General features: G+C 44.3%; 1 protein-coding gene across 16 annotated transcripts in view; it reads right to left on the reverse strand.

Moving 5' to 3' along the window:
- LOC137432701 (uncharacterized) overlaps positions 1-15,266 on the reverse strand; it is a 131,156-nt gene that overhangs the window by 55,242 nt on the left and 60,648 nt on the right. For all 16 annotated transcript variants that reach the window (XM_078783513.1, XM_078783516.1, XM_078783523.1 and 13 more), the window contains 2 exons: positions 5,539-5,689; positions 2,475-2,530 (listed from right to left, as the gene is read on the reverse strand). In XM_078783513.1, the coding sequence (XP_078639639.1) occupies positions 2,475-2,530; positions 5,539-5,689 (207 nt within the window). The remainder of the gene's footprint in view (positions 1-2,474; positions 2,531-5,538; positions 5,690-15,266) is intronic.

Genomic DNA, 15,266 nt, shown 5'->3' on the forward strand with positions numbered 1-15,266 from the left:
TACATCTGGTAGACTCGCTAACGGTACGCCTGCATAGAATATCCAGCTTGCTTGCATTGAATGTTATGAATGGTCCCATGTGATGTCACATCGTATACTTATTGTATTTCCTACTTTACAGGATGATGTCATGATCTAAATGCAATTAAACGACCCGTTGGACTAAAGTTGTGTGGACCTGATTGGTTTTCCACAACAGCTATCCTCCAATTGCCTAGGTACTAATTAGGCATCCATTGCTGTGCTAATTTATTCGTTGGATTTGCCCAACCACTCATGGCATCCAACTTGTCATTTACTCACAATCTTAAGCTGCATCAACAGTATCCCTTTGGCCCTCAATAATGATGGAAAGAGCAAGAGCTTGGTAATTATGATCATTTATCATTAAAAAGATGAAGACTGAGATGCCATTGAAAATACTGAGATGAAGGGCTTGTTGTTTGACTATCCCAGGCATGATGCCACCTTGTGTATCTTCTATCACCAATTCTCAGGCTATTCAGAGGCAAATATAAAAGCTTGAGATCTTAGGGTCCTGGGTTTGAGCTTCTGTCAAGGTGTTGAAATAACACCAGGTGGGTTGGCTCAGCCTGTCATCCTCCTAAGGTCGGCAAAATGAGAACCAGCTTACTGGTAATGGGGGCATTGCTTCAGCGACATAGCCGCACCTCCAGAAAATGATGCAGCCAAGCAGCCACAGGCTACTTACGAAACCAACACCACATTATTGCAAAACCATTAACTCCTGAGAAGCCTGGTGTTGGCTTAGCGGTTAGGGTGCCGGCATGGGATCCTAGGATTCTGGGTTTTAATCCCGGTCGATCGTTGAATTAACGCCAGGGGGGTTGCCTCAGCCTGTCATCCTTCCGAGGTCGGCAAATTGAGTACCAGTTCACTGGTAAATCCCTGTGTGTCGCTTGAGGTGACTAACAGGGTTGGCGACAAGAAGGGCATCCGGCCATAAAACATCGCTTCAAAAAGGGGGACATGGTGCCCGAAAAAGGCCAACCCCTGCTCTGCAGGGAAAAATGGCCTCTAAAAGTGGTTCATTAACTCCTGAGAAGAGACACGAAATGAATTTGTAAAATGAAGGTAAATCATTAAATGAAAGTGAAATTACAATGCAATTTTTTGAAGGGATGGAATAGAACATGTCAAATTCTCCCCCACCCCCAGCTCCCCTTCCTCTTTCTGTGCCATTGCCAGTGCACTGCTATCCACTTTCTGTAAAGGTCTGTCCCACCACCCACCAACCAACAACTCCTCTGCTCAGCACATACAACAGTCTAGGTTGTGTGCCGACCTCAAATTTTATGAATAGTTCCACTCTTTTATCACCTCTGAAACAAACAGCCAAATATTGTTCTTCCCTTTCAAAATGATGCTCCATTTACAACAAGAAGAAAAAGACAAAGTGTCATAGCCCCCACCTTTCTGCATATGTATACTCATGTATTTATTGTCTTTGTGCCAAGTTTGAACAAAATTGGTCGATGCATGTCTGATAAATGGTTGGGGACACGTTTTCGGAACAAAATGGCCGCCAGTCAGCCATCGTGGGTCTGATCTCGAAAAGCAACGATGTGCATATGTAAGCCGTCATTCATTATATGTGTGTAAAGTTTGAACAACATCGGCAAATTCATGTCCGAGAAATGGTTGAGGACCTGTTCAACATCGGTTTTTTTTACAACTAAAATGGCCGCCAGTCGGCCATCTTTGATCGCATTGTAAAACAAAATGATGTACATACGTATACCGTCATATGTTGTCTTCATGCCAAGTATGAACAAAATCGGTCTATGCATCTCCAAGATATGGTTGTTGACGGCCGGATGGACGAGACCAAATCCATAATTCCTCGTTTCGGACTAAGTCCAAAGGGGGCTAATAATGCACGGACTTGAAAGGTCATTTTCATTGTCCATTAAGCCAACTGTTTGATCTGCAAACATGAGGCTTTTTTGCTGCCCCCATCTGAGCACATAGCTCGGAATGCTGGAATCCCAGGTTTAAATATTTGATATTTTGTCAATCTGATTATTCTGTACTAATGTACTTGTAATTAATGATAAAAAGTACTAGGGGTCAAAACTGAAGCATTATAGTCTGGTGAATGAATAGTGAATTGCAGTCTGGTTAAAAAGTATTTTCAGAGCCAAAAGAAAAACGTTACACTGGCATCAGGAACCTCACGTACTTTGCTGGCATTGGTGGACGGGGGTGTGGAGGGGACAAGTGTGCGGCAGGTGGGCATTGGAGGGGTGGAATCCTGGAACTACATACAGATAAAGGAACTAACATATCTGCTTAGTTTTACCTGTGCAAGACAAATTCCTTACGAATCCCCTTTGTATGCCATTGTCTCCAAATATCTTTGGCCTGCCTGTGATATATGAGCAGATTCAAGCTGTCAAATGAAAACTGTCATTTGGATCACTCTTAACGAATATATGTGGAGACTCACATACCTTTCCCAAAGAAGCAGACATGGACATGCATCTCTTGTTTCTTCCCAATGGATCATCTGTAAATATATGTATATAAATATCTATAATCCATTGTTAAAAGCACTTTTTTGTGATAAGGATGTCTCAAATATAACATCATATCTCGGTGTAATATCATACCATGATAACCAAATTATATGCTAATTGTCATGTAACCTGTGAGTTATCAAGTGTATGTAGCTGAAGTTTGTTAGTTGTGATTGTTTTTGTTGTTTTCATCGATTAGCAAAGAACTGTCCTTATGTACAAGTCAAATCCTCCTGTTATTATTCACGGCGTGTAATACAAGCCACCACTAGGTGGCGCTATATGAAATACATTTACATAGAGAAACTTCGCCTTCTTCACCCACCCTGAACCCCTGGGACTGTTTTTTTTTTTTTTTTTTTTTTTTTTTATAACAACAACCACCAGTATTCAGCTCATTCCGTCAAGCGGCTTAATTCTCGTAATGTTCCCAATTTCTGGGAATACGGTATTAATTTTTTTTTATTACCCCCACTAAGCTTCCCATGTACACCTCAAATACAACCACCCATTTTTAGTTAACCATGTCCAGTGATTGAGTGCATCAAAGTCAAACAAAAACACAAACACGATGATATTCTGTAATAATTCCCCCAATTCTATGATGCCCCAATGGTTTTCATATAGCGAATTGGAATATTTTATTGGTGCTGTACGATACACATTTGCATAGTGAATTTGTGTGCTCCTTGCATCCTGAACCTTTGTGGCTGTGAAAAAAAGAATTTATTGTCTTAAACCTCCCCTCTCTCCCGCACATGTCAGTGATGGAGTATGTTTTGAGATAGACTTTATTATTGCTGTCCAATAAATATGATGAATGTAATTTAAACAGTTATACAGCTGAAAAACTACAGCAGCTGTAATTAAGGACACTGGTCCTTAATTACTGTAATTAATACAGAATTACTGTAATTAAGGCATTGTGATTAAGGACACTGGTCCAGTGGTCCATCATCTTTGATGTGTACAAAAAAAAGTTTTTAAACTGTGTACATCCAAGGTAATGATCGAGTGCCCCTCATCATATTAACTTGACTTCTTCAATCTATTTTATGCTAAACTCAAGAAAGTTTAGGAAATGTAGAAGATATAAAAGAACCTGCGAAACTAACGGAAGTAATGAAAAACTACAATCATATTATTATTATTGTAAGAAAGATATTAGTGGTCACCAAAATTAAAGATTATGAACACTTACGAAACCCCAATGGTTGTTTTTGAGAATCAACAAAAAACAATGCTCAACACCTGTGAAAGTTTGCACAACAAACATTTGTCCAACTTGGTTTCTATCTCCTCAATAAGGAGAGTTTCCATCCCCATCTGTGTTGAGAGTTTTCTACAATCTGATTAGTCTGTGCCAAATTCTCAGGAAATTTATGTGAATTATTGTCTGATTAATTCCATTCTTGAGCAAGGACATCAACCAACTCTTTCTGGTAAATACTTGCATTTGATATTGTCCGTGGCTCAGACGAATAGCTGAAACGAGCTTTAACTCCGAGGCGTATTTCGAATTTGGCGTGATTATTTTTTCTCTGCACACGGGAAGGTTCGAAGTCTAACCTGATCGGACGGCCGACACTGGGTTAATCCAAACACACAAACAAAGAAACAAAACAAGACAAGAAGAGTAAAATTCAACAAATAATGATTTAATGAAAATAAATGCAAAGACAATCAAAATGAATGTGAGGTAAAAAAAAACAACTATTTCCTAATTTGAGACATCTCCATTCAGACTCGTATACAAACAAGGGGGAAACGAAAGTAAAAATATATGATGTTTCGTTTCAAGCCAGCTGGCACTTAGCTTTGCATTCCCAAATGGCTGAAAGGCTTCTGGTTATCACCTCGAACCAGCGTGTGGAAAACACACAAGATGGTGCAGAATTGCGCCCGTAGCCAGCCGCTGGGGTGAGGCAAGCAGGCAGGATCCTTCTTTGCTAACACGGCTCCGATGATCTCTCCGGCGCACACAGACGAGCGCCCGTCGTCCTTTCACACAAATCCACCAAGCGACCGCTGCGATCAAGACCAGGACAAGAGCAAAAGGCAAACACAGCCGTTCTCTTCTAAAGCCAGCACAAAAGAAAGAGAATGCGACCGTCTCCAACGGACGCCAGGACCAGAAGAGAGGGTGTGACTGCCTCCAACGAATGCCAGGGCAAAAAGATGAGAGAGCAAAAGGCACACAGCCGTCCTCGGTGAAAGCCAGCACAAAAAGAGACCAAGATGGCAAGGTGGCGTCTTTTCCCCTCCCAGCTCTTGAATGTTCGACCGCTGACGTCACACTCTGTCCAATCACCGAGTGCTATTCCATCAACCACGAAGGCCAGGGTGTGGCCTCTTCGTTATGAGCCATCGGGGGGCGGAGTCTAGTCGTCGTTCGGGAATGTTCGGATGCCATCGTTCCCTTGCGGATCAGTAAATGCTGTTTCTGTCGGACCTGGCGGCGTGATGAATGAATGAGCCCATTACATTGCTGTCGTGGTTTTACTGTGCCCTCAATTTCCTGGCTGGCCGTATGTAATAAAACCGAAGGGAAGACCACAGGAGGCAAATTACACATTGGGGAATTCATCTTTAAGCCCTATAATTAATTAGCACAAAGCCACGCCCCTTATGGCGACATGCAATTGCTCTTACGCGGACAGACGACCTACTTACGTACATCGAGATGGCTTCTTCGCGGCATACGGAGCATTATAATCTACACATTCTGAACTTTCTTCATGCCTACCCCCCACAAATGTAACAATATGTGTGGAAGAAACTTGCATCCTGCGCCAAATGTTCTTGAAAGGTTGTAGGCCATTTGAATTAGCAGACCAATTAATATAACAATGGTTTCCTCCTCCAGGCTTTGTTGCTCAATTACAGTTAGAAGGACTCTCGTGTTATGATCCATCAGGACAAAGCCAGTATCGCTAACTTTGATTGGAAGTAAAGATCTCATCCATGTTTTGTATCGTGTTTTCTGTTTGCTACATACCTAAGTTGTCTGTGGTTGAAGCTGATGAGCGAGTGTTGTCATGAAGGAGTCTCCGAAGCTCAGACAGTTCAGCCTGCTCACGTGCACATGTCCGCCTCAGCTGCTCCACATACAACAACATGACCTCTGCGGCACGTGCCAGCCTGCCTTCCTAATTTGGGATCCACAAGAGCAGCACAAGGTATGATTAGGGAAGGATGGTTATCTTGGAAGATATATCATGCACAAGCACATTGACTACCTAAAGTGAGCCCTTAGAATACCCTACTCAATGCAACGTGAGGGTGCCCCAGGGGAGATCAATTCACTTTCAGTAGTTAAAGTGGTAGAAATCAGCTGTAGTAAGCTGGGCTGGCAGGATAGCCTAGAGTGATGCACATTTGCCTCTGAGCTGTCTCACCTGAGTTTGAATCTCGGCTATAAGCCTGGTATTTTGCAAGTAAGGCAAATCATTAACGTGTGTGCCATCCCTCGGAGAGATGGTAAACTTGGTATTCTGTCTGCCAGCATTAGTTGGTGATCATTAAAGATGCCACAGTATCAATTAAGAAGAGCTAGCAAAATATTACTCGAGTCCCAATTCCTGCTCTAACCTACACCGGGCACTCCATCTCCCACACAGCAGTCGGTGCCCCTTCAGTCAATGATGCCACTCGCAGCCAGGTGCCACATACGAAATAAGAAAAGGAGGCTGTAATCAGATTCAATAAAAGGAGAACATGTACCAGGATGCAGCCATCTCTATACAGTACACTACATAACTTTTAGTGGATCTTAAATGCAACCACAATAAAGTCTTGCTGTAAGGAACCCTCTTTGTATCAAATTGTTCTTTTCCTTCATATGCAGCACATGACTGCAAGTTGCATCAACGTTGGTAAGGAGGGGGAGGGGGGAGGAGGAGAGGGCACCGCAGTACTGTTGAGTGACCCCCTGCAGGTAAGGGCAGGAATTTGGAATTTTGTCAGGGTGCCAGCGATAACCCGTCGACACTAAAGTGGACACCGTGGGATCTTTATCGTGCAACAACAACAACAACAACAACAACATGCATTTTAAGGCCATTTTCCCTGCTAGAGCGGGGGTTAGCAACTAATATTAGTGCACCAACTAATATTAGCAGATGGGACACTAAGTTTAATATCCATCCAATTGACAGTGCACATTGATTATTCACTCTGCCTGAAAAACACAAGGATGACAGTTAATAGTTGGGCCGAGATTCAAACCCTGGCTAGACAGTTTAGAGTTGAGTATGCGCCCCTCAGGGCTGTTCTGTCAGCCCTTGTAACAAATTATAATCAATCATGATTTTGGTGGATGACCCTGTTTTAACAAACTAATTTCAACTCCATATAACGAGAAGTGATATGTATCATTTTTTTAATTGTAAAAACCCTTTAACCAGTGCAGAGAAATGTAGTAAAACTCTTTTATGGCCAGTTGGTTAAGTGCACAGTTTCAACCTGCAGTTCCCACCAAGTGTCCAGCATCCATATGTTATGACCGTTTTCATATTTTATGGCCAGTTTCTAGCTGCATTTCATACGAAGTGGCCAGCATCCATATGTTATGGCCAGTTTCTAGCTGCATTTCATACGAAGTGGCCAGCATCCATATGTTATGGCCAGTTTCTAGCTGCATTTCATAGGATGTGGCCAGTTTCCATATGTTATGGCCAGTTTCTACCTGCATTTCCCACCAAGTGGCCAGCATCCATATGTTATGGCCAGTTTCTACCTGCATTTCCCACCAAGTGGCCAGCATCCATATGGTATGGCCAGTTTCTAGCTGCATTTCATACGAAGTGGCCAGCATCCATATGTTATGGCCAGTTTCTAGCTGCATTTCATAGGATGTGGCCAGTTTCCATATGTTATGGCCAGTTTCTACCTGCATTTCCCACCAAGTGGCCAGCATCCATATGTTATGGCCAGTTTCTACCTGCATTTCCCACCAAGTGGCCAGCATCCATATGTTATGGCCAGTTTCTAGCTGCATTTCCCACCAAGTGTCCAGCATCCATATGTTATGGCCAGTTTCCATATGTTATGGCCAGTTTCTAGCTGCATTTCATACCAAGTGGCCAGCATCCATATGTTATGGCCAGTTTCTAGCTGCATTTCATAGGAAGTGGCCAGTTTCCATATGTTATGGCCAGTTTCTAGCTGCATTTCCCACCAAGTGTCCAGCATCCATATGTTATGGCCAGTTTCCATATGTTATGGCCAGTTTCTAGCTGCATTTCATACCAAGTGGCCAGCATCCATATGTTATGGCCAATTTCTAGCTGCATTTCATAGGAAGTGGCCAGTTTCCATATGTTATGGCCAGTTTCTACCTGCATTTCCCACCAAGTGGCCAGCATCCATATGTTATGGCCAGTTTCTAGCTGCATTTCATAGGAAGTGGCCAGTTTCCATATGTTATGGCCAGTTTCTACCTGTATTTCCCACCAAGTGGCCAGCATCCATATGTTATGGCCAGTTTCTAGCTGCATTTCATAGGAAGTGGCCAGTTTCTACCTGCATTTCCCACCAAGTGGCCAGCATCCATATGTTATGGCCAGTTTCTAGCTGCATTTCATGCGAAGCGACCAGTTTCCATCTTTTATGACCATGTTATACCTGTATTTCCCACCAAGTGGCCTGTTTCCATCTTTTATGGCCATGTTATACCTGTATTTCCCACCAGGTGGCCAGCATCCATATGTTATGGCCAGTTTCTAGCTGCATTTCTTGCAAAGCGGCCAGTTTCCATCTTTTATGACCATGTTATACCTGTATTTCCTACCAAGTGGCCTGTTTCCATCTTTTATGGCCAGTTTCTACCTGAATTTTCCACCAAGTGCCCAGTTTCCATCTTTTATGGCCAGTTTATACCTGCATTTCCCACCAAGTAGGCAGCGTCCATATGCTATGGCCAGTTTCTAGCTGCATTTCATGCGAAGCAGCCAGTTTCCATCTTTTATGACCATGTTATACCTGTATTTCCCACCAAGTGGCCTGTTTCCATCTTTTATGGCCAGTTTATACCTGCATTTCCTACCAAGAGGCCTGTTTCCATATGTTATGGCCAGTTTCTACCTGCATTTCCCACCAAGTGGCCTGTTTCCATATGTTATGGCCAGTTTCTACCTGCATTTCCCACCAAGTGGCCTGTTTCCATATGTTATGACCAGTTTCATCTTTTATGGCCAGTTTCTACCTGCATTTCCCACCAAGTGGCCAGCATCCATATGTTAGGGCCAGTTTTTTTTTTGTTTGTTTGTTTTTTTGTATACTGAATCGAGGCTCGTGAAAGAGCTAACATTTACTTCACAAACAAATCAACCAGACAAACAAAATATATAAAAAGAGGGAGCGGAAAACAAGATGGGGAGAGAAGGGGAAGCACACAAACACAACATTTGAGAGCAGGGAGATGTGTGGAAGGGAGAGGGCTTGGGGGGAGGAGGCGTGGGAAGGGGGTGGGGGGGGGGGGGGAGGGAGAAGTATAAAACACAAGGACACCAAGGACTTCCAGGACAGAAGTTGGTATTTCAAAAAAGTGGAATTGGGGTGAAATTAGCGGGGTAGAAAAGATCAAGGTTTTGGATGGGGGAAGATAAGAGATCGTGGTGAACAGCTGTTTTAAAGACCTGGAGGGTGGAGTGGGATTGAAGAGAGTGAGGGAGTTTGTTCCAGAGGTGGGAGAAAAGAGGAATGAAGGAGTGAAGGTTAGCAGAGAGTCTTGATTTTGGCAGTTTGACCATAAGAGGGTTGCAGGCAGATCTTGTGCGACCTGTAGGAATATTTGCGGGACAGAGCCCAGAGAGAGCTGGGGGGGCAAGGCCAGAGAGGAGTCGGTAGAAGACGGAAAGACCACCAACCTGCCTGCGGTGAGTGAGAGAGACGCCCTTGGAGTTAGCTTCATCGTGGGAGATTCCAATGATTCTGAATGCTTTGGTTTCAACAGCGTGAAGACGAGCTAGGTGTGAGGCAGGAGCACCAGACCAGAGGGGAGAGCAGTATTCCATTGAGCTGCGGATGAAAGCCTTGTATGTGGTGAGGAGCTCAGGTGTGCCAAGGAAGGACTTCGCATGACGGAGGATGCCCAGTCGGCGACTGGCTTTGGAGGCCAGATTTGAAATGTGGTTTTCCCAGGAAAGATCATGGCAGATAGTGAGACCCAAAAGCTTGAGTGACAGAACTTCTTGGAGAGGATTATTCAGAAAGTGGATGGGAGGGTTGTCCAGTCGGTCTTTTCGGAGAGACATTGTAAGAGTGTGAGATTTATAAGGATTGAAAGACATGTTCCACTTGTTTGCCCAGTCTGTGATTTTGTCCAGGTCTGCAGAGAGTGAGGAGGCTGCAGACTGCTGATCTGAGGGATGAAGAATGGAGCGACAGAGAGTAGAGTCATCAGCAAAGAGATACAGAGGATTTTCAAGAGAGTCAGAGAGATCATTGATGAAGATCAGAAAAAACACAGGGCCCAGAACACTGCCTTGTGGAACTCCGGCCTGAACAGGAAGAGGAGATGAGAGAAACCCATTCAGGGCCACACGTTGACTACGACTAGAGAGGAAGTCCGCCAGCCATGCGTGGATATTTCCATGGATACCAAAAAAGGAGAGTTTGGTGAGCAGAGCGGGGTGCCAGACCGTATCGAAGGCACGTGATATGTTAAGGGAGACTGCTCTAATTTCCTGTTTGGCATTGAGGACCTCCATCCATTGTTGAGAAAGCAGAAGCAGCATGTCCAGAGTAGAGTGTCCAGGTCTGAAACCAAATTGATGATCATGGATCAAGCCATTGGAGAAGAGGAAAGATTTCATATCTGAAGCAATGATGGATTCCATGACTTTGCTGATAATTGGGAGAAGGCTGATTGGTCTGTCGTTGCTGGGATCTGTTTTTGCACCTTTTTGTGCAAAGCGGTGATGTTGGCAGATTTCCAAGCAGATGGAAGATGACCTTGAGCAAAAGAGAGGGTGAAGAGAACAGAGAGAGGGAGTGAAAGAGCAGAAGAACAGGATTTTAGGACCCGTGGGCTGATGCCGCCAGGTCCAGTTGCAGAATCCGAGTCGAGGGTTGACAGAAACTTTTCCACCTTGTCAGGAGGAAAGGACACAGAGTCCAGGAGCAGCTGGGTACGACTGGGTACGGTGGGTACAGAGAGGGATGGGTTTGGGACACAAGATTTAGAGGCAAACACAGAGTTGAACCATTCAGCTTTTTCACGTGCGGAGTCAGCCGTGTGGCCATTTGAGGTGAGGGAGGGGATGGAGGGGGAACAAACACCAGAAACAGATTTGACCAGATGCCACCAGGATTTGGAAGAGGGAGACAGATAAGAGAGTTCGGTCCTGAGAATGGAGAGATATTGTTTCCTGGCTCTCCTGAGGGTGGACACACACTTGTTTCGGGCTTTGTGAAAGGAAATGAGATTTCCTTCCGTTGGATTTGCTTTCCAGGAGATTAAAGCAAGTTGTTTCTGGGCAATAGCCTCACCACAAGATTCCGTGTACCATGGACGGGAGGAAGGGTATGACAACAGAAGACGAGATGGGATAAATCTGTGCATGAGAGAGAGCAGTTTGCTTTGGAAGAATTCCCAGGAAGAATTTATGTCAGAGGCAGTAGAGATGGGAGACCAGTCCAGATAATTGATGGCTGCAAGTGGCAGCAATTCCCACCCTGCAAATTCCAATTCCAATTCCCACCCTGCAATTCCCTGCAAATTCCCACCAAGTGGCCAGTTTCCATATGTTATGGCCAGTTTCTACCTGCATTTCCCACCAAGTGGCCAGCATCCATATGTTATGGCCAGTTTCTACCTGCATTTCCCACCAAGTGGCCAGCATCCATATGTTATGGCAAGTTTCTAGCTGCATTTCATACGAAGTGGCCAGTTTCCATATGTTATGGCCAGTTTCTACCTGCATTTCCCACCAAGTGGCCAGCATCCATATGTTATGGCCAGTTTCTATATGTTATGGCCAGTTTCTACCTGCATTTCCCACCAAGTGGCCAGCATCCATATGTTATGGCCAGTTTCTAGCTGCATTTCATACGAAGTGGCCAGTTTCCATATGTTATGGCCAGTTTCTACCTGCATTTCCCACCAAGTGGCCAGCATCCATATGTTATGGCCAGTTTATAGCTGTATTTCATACGAAGTGGCCAGTTTCCATATGTTATGGCCAGTTTCTACCTGCATTTCCCACCAAGTGGCCAGCATCCATATGTTATGGCCAGTTTGTAGCTGCATTTCATGCGAAACGGCCAGTTTCCATCTTTTATGACCATGTTGTACCTGTATTTCCCACCAAGTAGCCTGTTTCCATCTTTTATGGCCAGTTTATACCTGCATTTCCTACCAAGTGGCCAGTTTCCATATGTTATGGCCAGTTTCCATATGTTATGGCCAGTTTCTACCTGCATTTCCCACCAAGTGGCCAGCATCCATATGTTATGGCCAGTTTCCATATGTTATGGCCAGTTTCTACCTGCATTTCCCACCAAGTGGCCAGCATCCATATGTTATGGCCAGTTTCTAGCTGCATTTCATACGAAGTGGCCAGTTTCCATATGTTATGGCCAGTTTCTACCTGCATTTCCCACCAAGTGGCCAGCATCCATATGTTATGGCCAGTTTATAGCTGTATTTCATACGAAGTGGCCAGTTTCCATATGTTATGGCCAGTTTCTACCTGCATTTCCCACCAAGTGGCCAGCATCCATATGTTATGGCCAGTTTGTAGCTGCATTTCATGCGAAACGGCCAGTTTCCATCTTTTATGACCATGTTGTACCTGTATTTCCCACCAAGTAGCCTGTTTCCATCTTTTATGGCCAGTTTATACCTGCATTTCCTACCAAGTGGCCAGTTTCCATATGTTATGGCCAGTTTCTACCTGCATTTCCCACCAAGTGGCCAGCATCCATATGTTATGGCCAGTTTCTAGCTGCATTTCATGCGAAGCGGCCAGCATCCATATGTTATGGCCAGTTTCTAGCTGCATTTCATGCAAAGCGGCCAGTTTCCATATGTTATGGCCAGTTTCTACCTGCATTTCCCACCAAGTGGCCAGCATCCATATGTTATGGCCAGTTTCTACCTGCATTACCCACCAAGTGGCCAGCAACCATATGTTATGGCCAGTTTCTACCTGCATTTCCCACCAAGTGGCCAGTTTCCATATGTTATGGCCAGTTTCTACCTGCATCCCCACCAAGTGGCCAGCATCCATATGTTATGGCCAGTTTCTAGCTGCATTTCCCACCAAGTGGCCAGCATCCATATGTTATGGCCAGTTTCTACCTGCATTTCCCACCAAGTGGCCAGCATCCATATGTTATGGCCAGTTTCTAGCTGCATTTCCCACCAAGTGGCCAGCATCCATATGTTATGGCCAGTTTCTACCTGCATCCCCACCAAGTGGCCAGCATCCATATGTTATGGCCAGTTTCTAGCTGCATTTCCCATCAAGTGGCCAGCATCCATATGTTATGGCCAGTTTCTACCTGCATTTCCCACCAAGTGGCCAGCATCCATATGTTATGGCCAGTTTCTAGCTGCATTTCATATTGAAGTGGCCAGCATCCATATGTTATGGCCAGTTTCTAGCTGCATTTCCCACCAAGTGGCCAGCATCCATATGTTATGGCCAGTTTCTACCTGCATCCCCACCAAGTGGCCAGCATCCATATGTTATGGCCAGTTTCTAGCTGCATTTCCCACCAAGTGGCCAGCATCCATATGTTATGGCCAGTTTCTAGCTGCATTTCATATTGAAGTGGCCAGCATCCATATGGTATGGCCAGTTTCTACCTGCATTTCCCACCAAGTGGCCAGCATCCATATGTTATGGCCAGTTTCTACCTGCATCCCCACCAAGTGGCCAGCATCCATATGTTATGGCCAGTTTCTAGCTGCATTTCCCACCAAGTGGCCTGTTTGCATATGTTATGGCCAGTTTATAATTGCAGTTCAACAGGCAACATGTGAAGTGCAGGTGAAATTGTATTTATTTATTTATTTATTTGTTTGTGTTAATTAAAAAAAATTTGAGTAATGCTGTTGTGATTATTATGCTTGTGTGCCCTGAATGTTAGGGAATGTTATTTCCATTATATCTGGAGTGGTTTGGTGGGTGGGGTGGAGGGCGGGGGTGGTGCGCGGGATGGGGATGGGGTGGGGATTGGGGAAATTCCTGTTCAATGAATTTTTGATTCAACAAGCAGTCCATGGAATATTTACCCATTATCACAAAATTCTGCTGTACTATTGTGAGGGTATTGCATAGTTGACAAGCTAATATTGAGCACATTAATACTTGTTTAAGGTGTTATTCCACTTTGTGTTTAAATATAATTTTCTACATAAATTATTATTACTATAAGCACACGCTCCCTCAGGGGGCAGCCTGAGGGGTTGGGGGTTATTGGGGGAAGTGGGGCAAATATTGTTTCCTGCCTTGTAATCCCCCCCGTCTCCAGCAGGGGTCAGTGTATCCCTTGCACTGCGATACTGTGTGTACAGGCTCAAATAGTAAGCCATTTCCCCTCACCACACAGACATGGCAAACGAAATATCCTCTTGCTGTGATGAAATTTCCTTTGTAAATCCTTCAGGCTTCAGCTGAAAAGCTCCTTGGGGGGAAAGGTGAACCAGCCCTGCTGTGTGATCAATCATTTTCAAAAGGGCTATGTCGCCATCCACCAGGTTTAAATCTCAGCCCAGCTATAAACTGCCACCTTGGTGCTTTTGCATACAGGGTGACACATCAATGTGCGTGTCGTCTCTCAAATGGTCGTTAAACTAGGCCTCCCATCTGCCAGCGTTAGTTGGTGAACATTAAAGGTCCGCGGTATCCTGCGAAGAGTAGGCGAGCTATCGCCGGCACCCTGAACAAATTTGACATTCTTGTCACCTTCATTCAAACATCAGGCCTAGCCAGCCAGTTTGTGAAAAACTTGGGGCAAAAACGTTTCCCAGCTGATCCAATAAGAAGGTGGGAATAATTGGGAGCATTAATACTAGTCATAGTACTCATCGAAGCAATAGTAGTTGTAGTAGTAATGGTAGTTTGATAAAATCTTTCTTGATTGTAAGTGCATGGAAAGTAACATCATGGAGACACCCAGATTATTTTTTATTCATGTACAGTCGTGGCCAAAAAATATTGGCACCCTTGCACTTTTTTCAAATAACTCTTTTCAAAATAAAAAATAAGTTGAAATTGACAAAAGTATTTGGTCTCCACATTTCTTTATTTCACTGTTAATATGACAGAACATTTGTTTTTGATTCAGAACTTAATATATCCTTTTAAATCAAAAAATAAATAGCAATGGCATTGACAAAATTATTGACACCCTCGTATTGATATTTGGTAGCACAGCCTTTGGACAAAATAACTGCAGTCAAGCGCTTCCTATAGCCGTGAATGAGCTTCCTACACCTCTCTACAGGCAGTGTGTCCCACTCTTCTTGTGCAAACTGCTCCAGTTCTCCCAGATTTGAAGGGTGCCTTCTCCCAACTGCTGTTTTCAGATCTCCCCACAGGTGTTCAATGGGATTTAGATCTGGACTCATTTTTGGACATTTCAGAACAGTCCAGCGTTTTGTCTTGAACCATTCCTGGGTGCTTTTTGAAGTGTGTGTTGGGGTGATTGTCCTGCTGCAAGACCCATAACCTTCGACAGAGAACCAGCTTTCTGACACAGGGTTGAACATTG

The sequence above is a fragment of the Myxine glutinosa genome, chromosome 8 (assembly GCF_964187855.1).
Source record: "Myxine glutinosa chromosome 8, kmMyxGlut1.1, whole genome shotgun sequence".
NCBI classification, from domain to species: Eukaryota; Metazoa; Chordata; class Myxini; order Myxiniformes; family Myxinidae; genus Myxine; species Myxine glutinosa.